Below are 6,863 nucleotides of genomic sequence, written 5' to 3'. Positions count from 1 at the left end.
TTTAGCGACGCTTTCCCTAAAAAATTCGCTAAAGAACATAACCTTTAACGACGCTTTTTCCAAAAATGCCGCTAAAGAACATAATCTTTAGCAGTGCTTTCCCCAAAATCGCCGCTAAAGAACAATACCTTTAGCAGCACTTTCCCAAAAAACGCCGCTAAAGAACATGATCTTTAGTGGCGCTTTCTCTAAAAACGCCGCTAAAGGTCATAAAAAATAAAAAAAATAAATTATTATAAAAATGCCACAAATCCATTCCTATCTCTTTACCCTTTAGAACTGTTATCAGTACATACATCACTCCATTGTTTGGTTAGAAATTGAAGCAACAACAAAAGTGAAATTGCACCAACTAAAAAAAGTATAATTTAATTTGAAGACGTATTAAAATGGAAATTCATGAACAACAAGATCAATGTTTTTCACTATATCTCATGCAACAAGTCAAATTGCCTTTGATTACATAAGATTCCTTTGAAATTTTTTTAAAAAAAATTTAAACTAGTTCATATCAACTTGCTCAAGTTGCATGTATAAATTGCAGATCAACACCTTATTTGAACTTACAATTCTAGGAAAGCATAAAATGTAGTTCCATGAGCATGCATTTAAAGTAGCAAAAAAAATTACTAATTACAGTGACAGTCTAAGCTCCAAATCTAGCTCTTGTGTGTCACTTGATTCTGAATTTTGACTGCTCGATCCCAATGAGTTGCTGAGATGTTTCTTGCTCCTTGAGTGTGAATCCTATAAGAATGTAAGGAACTAAAACAAGTTAAATTTTAAAACACAATCATCACATAGCACATAAACTAAAAAAAGGAAGCGACTTGTGTGTAGCAACCTCAACATGTAGGTTTAGAAGTTCTGGTCATGTTTGGTTGTGCAAACTGTTGGGTGCCTAAGAAGCCACTGCTTGGCTGGGAATCACCATATCTGATGTTTTCCCTTTGATCGTATTCTCCAACCCCCATCTATCATAATATATAATTGTAGTACTTGATTTCATTAATATAGTTATTGATGCATAAAGAAATCGAGGAGGTGACAATGGAAAGTAGCACTTTAACACTTCAATTTACAGCATTTAAACACTTCAATTTGCAGCACTTTAACATATCAATTAACAACATTTATACACATCAATTGCACCGATAAAATATCTCAATTTCCAGCAACTAAACACTTCGATTTGCAGCACTTAAACACTTCAATTTGCAGCAGTTAAACACTTCAATTTACAGCATTTAAACACTTAAATTTGCAGCACTTAAACATATCAATTAACAACATTTATACACATCAATTACAGCGATAAAACATCTCAATTTCCAGCAACTAAACACTTCAATTTGCAGCACTTAAACACTTCAATTTGCAGCACTTTAACATATCAATTAACAACATTTATACACCTCAATTACAGCGATAAAACATCTCAATTTCCAGCAACTAAATACTTCAATTTGCAGTACTTAAACACTTCAATTTACAACATTTAAACACTTCAATTTACAAATCCACCATCAATAAAGTAGCATCAGGATACAGATCCACCACCTTTTACCACCATTTGCAAATTTTTTCTAATATTTTCATTTTCTAAAACTCAAATGTAACATCCAAACCAGATAATGTAATCAATAAAGTAGCATGAATTTGTAACATCCAAAAGCATTCACTAAAATGCATACTTAGGTGCTAGATTACCTGAAAAGCATTGATCATAAAAACCAGATAATTTGTTTTCTCTGCAATGATTAATTCTCTTCCCTGCATCCAAACCAGTTATCAAAGATTTAGCCTATTTGTCATCAATTTCTGAACAAAGAACACTTAAGTACTACATCTAGTGCTTTTGTTTGAAGAAAAGAAACAAATATTACCAAATTTATGAGATCATACATAAAAAGATAATTTCTTTAAAAGATGTAGTCTTTAAAATTACGGTTTTAAAACTTAGATTTGCATTTTAAAACACATACAAAAATAAAATTATTTTTTATTTAAAAATAACATATGCAATATGAACAAAATAAAATATGCAATATGTGTAGGTGAAAAATTTTGTTTAATAATATTAATATGTACAAAAAATTTAAAATGAAGCATTGATTATGTAATAATATTAGTAATTGAGATTTTTTATATGTTAATGATATGGTTTCAAATCTCAATATTTATAATTTAAAATGAAAAAAGACAAGAATTCTTGTAAGAATATAAGTTATTTCTCTAACCGACTCAATGTACAATTGACACTAATTCAGTGAGGTGAAACATTTGCTGTAGTGGTAAAGTTGAGATTTTATATATGCTAATGTCATGAGTTCAAATGTCAACATGTATAAAATAAAATAAAAATGGTTTTATTTGAAATGTAAAAAGACAAAATTACTCTTGTATGAATGTAAAATATATAAAAGAATGAAGTAAAACCTGGGCTGCACTATGTGCCATGGGATAAATTACTGATTGAGCATAGACGGAAGAAGGCCAAGAACCAGGACCTCCTTGTCCCAGATGCTTCCACATTTATAAAAGCTCCTATGGAATCACGCCATTTATGTGTCCTCATGAAACCATGTGCACCCTAAAATATCAAAAGCAACAACGTTTCATAAGTCTATATGTAGGATATCCAACAAGATCTGGATCTTTCAGCAAAATTAACAAAATACTGTCAGCATGCAGTTTGATCTTTCAGTAAAAGCAACAACATTTCATAAGTCTATATGTAGGATATTCACCCTACTTTATATGACTTTATAATATGAATAAAAATACAAGTACTTTAATTGATTCACAATGGCAAGTCCCACATACCCATAAAACCTGCAGGGTAGGTCTTATCAGTCCTAACCTTCCCATCTACTATAACATGCCTTTGCATAAGAATAGCAATCACTTCTTTGTATGTCAAAGCATACTTCAGTCTGTTTCGCAGAATAAGAATAAGTGGCAAACATTCCTTCAACTTGTGGGGTGAAACTTAGATATTAAACATAGTTATGTCAGGTATACATCAATATCGAATAAACTTGAGCCCTAGTGACTACATTCACATTACCATGAATCTAATGTAATAACCATTAAATTCAATGACTGTGGATAAATCTTGGTGCAAAAACAAGGTACTATTATGTAATGCAAGTAATAAATTAAACAGGTTAAGATAAATTATTTTATAACAGTGCTCAATAAATATTTAGATATGAATATAAATTTTCAAAAACTCCTTTAAAATACTCATATTTAACAGCGAAATCTGAATAATATAAATAATATATATCTATGACTACATTCACATCACCATGAATGTAATGCAATAACCTTTTGTTTCAATGATTGGGGATAGATCTTTAGTGCAAATTACTAAAAAAAACACTATGTTTAGCATGTAGCAGACTTGAGATAAAAAGTTAAGATGCACTCTTCAGATAACCACAGCTTGTACAACGTAAAAGTAATGGTTATAAGAGGCTTTTAGCATCTTAAAATATTGGTTAGACATGCATTCTTAGACGTGATTATGAAACCAATACCATATCTGTCTATGTACATAACTTGGTAAATAAAGCGGAAAAAGAAGCATACCCATCCCAGGCACTGCATACTCCTTCACCCTCCCTTATTGCCTGCAAACCATTATCCACTTATAACTTACAAGTATATATAGTCATTCGTAACTTCAAGTTTTCCATAGGCATCTTACACCAAATTCAATTTCATTGTCTAAATTGGGAAAAATAAAATAAAATGTAAACAAGCCCTTAATTCTTACCTCCCTAGTAATGTTAGTTGCATGAGAAGGACCCGAAGTCAAAGATTCACATATCTGAGACAAATACAAGAGATTTTCTTATTATATTAACCGAAAAAAAGAGAGGAAAAAAGAACACTCACATTACAATTACTACCGAGGCAAGATTGAAGATAAGGAAGCAGTTTCTTCCACTCTTTACCGGTTCTCCCATTAGCACCTGCTCCTCAAAATCCCCTTGTTAAAATAAACGTAATAAATCCAGGACGCAAAGACATTTTTTAGAGTAAAAGGGAAGAAAAGAATAAGAACCTCGAGGATTGAAGATGAAAACTAGATCACGGCGGCGGATAGGAGAAAAGGAGGAGATGCCGCAGAAGACGAAGCGGTCAGAGGAGAGATCAGAAGCCATGGGGTTGTTGGTCTCGGCTCTTAAAACGGAAGGCTTGGCAATCGGAAATCGTACCCCACCAACAGGCGTCAGTAAGTGATTATAATAGCAAACCATTACCATATTTCGCTTTGAGTGGAGTTAATAATTATATTGGCCGTCTGGGTTTTGAGCATCGAACAAGGAATCTTTTAAACATGCGGGTGTTTCCCTGATTGGAAGCCGCGACTGCAATTGGTGTTAAATTATATTAGCGGTAACTTTAAGATGAACAACTTCTTCGGGTGAAGAGATAAAATAAAAAATGTAGTTGAACAGGGCCCACTCCCTTGGTTTCCTCGCTGTAATCGTAGCCGTTCATTGCTGCTGTAGAGCTCAGAAAGTGATGAAGAAGTTTCAATAAGTAGAGAAAACGATGAAGGAGTTCAAAACGATGAAGAAGGGGTGTTTTTTTGTTAAACGTTTGTTAGGGTTTGGAATGGAAAACTGATTTGTAATGGGAAGGGAACTAAAAAGATTGGAAGATGGAGGGAGAATCAAATATTTTCTATGAGAAAATATTTGTCGCCATCGGAAGATTAGGGATTTCAAGGGGGGAAATTTGGGCTAAACTGGCGCGATTTTTTTAAAGTAAAATGATTTTTGTAGCGTTTTTTATAAAAATGCCACAAAAAATTATTTCATTCAAAAATAGAGCATTAGCGGCGCTTCTTCAAAAGTGTCGCTAAATCCTCGAGCATTAACAGTGTTTCTTTAAAAATGTCGCTAAAGCCCCGAGCATTAGCGACGCTTCTTCAAAAACGCCGCTAAAGCCTCAGGCATTAGCGGCACTTCTTAAAATTACCGCTAAAGCCCCTAACATTAGCGGCATTTTTTAAAAAACGCCGCTAAAACCCTAAGCATTAGCGACGCTTTTCCAAAAACATCGTTAATGCCCCGAAAACTCAAAAAACGACGTCGTTGGACTTAAGGTTTTTGCGGCGCATTTTTGGAAAACGCCGCTAATGCTCATTTTCAGTGGCGTTTTTTAAAAAGCGCCACTAATACTCGATCTTTAGTGGCTTTTTTTTAAAAGCGCCGCTAATTCTTGATTGTTAGCGGCGTTTTTTATCCAAGCGCCACTAAAAACGCCGCTAAAAGCCTGTTTTTGTATAGTGAACCCTTATCTTTTACCGTAGTATCTTTTCCATCACATCCTTAGTTGTTTATTTGTCAGTTACATATTATTCATATAATCATTTTCATAATTTCCATTACATTTCTACTCTCATTTTCCCATAGCATTCGAAGTATTCATTAATTCCACATATTGCATACATTATTATTCCTTTTAATTACTACTGCATACTTACCATAGCTTTACCATAGCATTAATCGCATTTTATTATAATAACCTGACCACTTTTGTGCCTTAATCCGATCCTCGTGAGGACAATACTCGCTCATCACTTTATTACTTAATCTAACATGTATATTTTCACAATTCACATGTCATATTTACAAGTTACAAGTTTTTGGCGCCATTGTCGGGGATCAGCAATTTGGTGTAATTTGGTTTGGTTATTTTATTTAATTCTGTTAGTTTTATTTAACTTAATTGAATTTAATTTCTACAGGTTTGCCGGAAGTATATGAGAAGAGGCATTCCTACTGACAAAGAGTATCCCTCTGACCCAAAGATCGAGAGAATTTTACGAAGAAGGCGGAAAGAACTGCGAAAATGGCTAGGAATGGAATTGACCTTGATCTCAACGATAATCCAAATGGTCCAGGTCTGATAATAGTCCAAATGGTCAGGATGTTAATCCTCATATTCTTCAGGTGATAGATGACTGAAACAGACCCATTCGTGAGCATGTTGTTCCAATTTTAGATGATTTGAATCCATGGATAATCAGACCACAAATATAGGCTCGACAATTTGAGTTGAAACTAGTAATGTTTTAGATGTTACAAACAGGAGGACAGTTTAGTGGGTTACCTAATGAAGACCCAAGATTGCACTTAAGACTTTTTGTAGAGGTCTGTGACTCGTTTAGACAACAGGGGGTTCCTGAAGACGCCTTGTGACTTAAATTGTTTCCATATTCTTTAAAAGATCGTGAGAGAGCATGGTTGAATGCTTTGTTGTCAGGGACAATGATATCATTGAATGACCTTTGTCACAGGTTTTTGCTACGATATAATCCACCAAATATGAATGCCAAGCTTAGAAATGATATCAAATATTTCTGGCAATTAGAGGATGAAACATTATATGAAGCTTGGGAGTGATTTAAAGATTTAATACGGAAATATTTGATGCATGGTTTTCAGCACCGAACTCAGATGAAAATATTCTATAATGGGCTGAATGTACATACGAGAATGGCAGTTGATGCATCTACCAATGGTACATTGTTGGATAAATCTTACAACGAAGCATATAAGATTTTGGAAAAGATTGCCAACAATGACTCTCAGTACCATAACACAAGAGTTAGGACGTATAAGAGAGCTACAAGTACCATTGAGCTCGATGCAATTAACTTGTTGACAACCCATGTATCTTCTTTAGCTAATATGATCAAAACAATGAAGAAGCCTACTGCAACTTAGGAGATGAGCTTAGGCGAACTGTCATGTGTTTATTGTGGTGAAAATCATATGTCTGATGAATGCCTATCAAACCCAGCATCGATATATTACATGGGTAATTTTAACCAAAAT

The 6,863-nt window shown here is 33.8% G+C and overlaps 1 protein-coding gene and 1 non-coding gene across 5 annotated transcripts; both read right to left on the bottom strand.

Annotated features, from left to right (window-relative positions):
- Positions 1-362: 362 nt before the first annotated feature.
- Positions 363-4,765, bottom strand: LOC107917568 (sphingoid long-chain bases kinase 2, mitochondrial). Of its 4 annotated transcripts, none has more exons than XM_016846903.2 (9): positions 4,076-4,765; positions 3,907-3,983; positions 3,785-3,838; positions 3,598-3,638; positions 2,827-2,936; positions 2,440-2,593; positions 1,711-1,773; positions 845-974; positions 363-765 (listed from the first exon to the last, which is right to left on the bottom strand). In XM_016846903.2, exons 1-6 carry the CDS (start codon positions 4,275-4,277, stop codon positions 2,565-2,567), a joined length of 513 nt encoding a protein of 170 aa, XP_016702392.1. In that variant the 5' UTR covers positions 4,278-4,765; the 3' UTR covers positions 363-765; positions 845-974; positions 1,711-1,773; positions 2,440-2,564. The 4 variants fall into 4 exon arrangements, with proteins under 4 accessions (XP_016702392.1, XP_016702386.1, XP_040954068.1 ...); XM_016846897.2 differs by having other exon boundaries at positions 363-747; XM_041098134.1 differs by lacking the exon at positions 2,827-2,936 and having other exon boundaries at positions 363-747.
- A 1,594-nt stretch (positions 4,766-6,359) lies between these two features.
- Positions 6,360-6,466, bottom strand: LOC121220608 (small nucleolar RNA R71). The gene has a single exon (XR_005917828.1). It is a non-coding gene; the product is annotated as a small nucleolar RNA R71 (small nucleolar RNA).
- Between the last annotated feature and the right edge of the window lie 397 nt (positions 6,467-6,863).

This window comes from Gossypium hirsutum, chromosome D08, assembly GCF_007990345.1.
Source record: "Gossypium hirsutum isolate 1008001.06 chromosome D08, Gossypium_hirsutum_v2.1, whole genome shotgun sequence".
NCBI classification, from domain to species: Eukaryota; Viridiplantae; Streptophyta; class Magnoliopsida; order Malvales; family Malvaceae; genus Gossypium; species Gossypium hirsutum.
This window is presented reverse-complemented; position numbering and strand designations above follow the sequence as displayed.

Coding starts and splice junctions, on each gene's coding strand:
- LOC107917568 (XM_016846903.2), bottom strand. CDS start 4,277: ATGGTAATGGTTTGCTATTATAATCACTTACTGACGCCTGTTGGTGGG. Junction 3,839..3,906: donor GCCTCGGTAGTAATTGTAAT/GTGAGTGTTCTT, acceptor TATTTGTCTCAG/ATATGTGAATCTTTGACTTC. Junction 3,639..3,784: donor CAACTAACATTACTAGGGAG/GTAAGAATTAAG, acceptor AATGGTTTGCAG/GCAATAAGGGAGGGTGAAGG.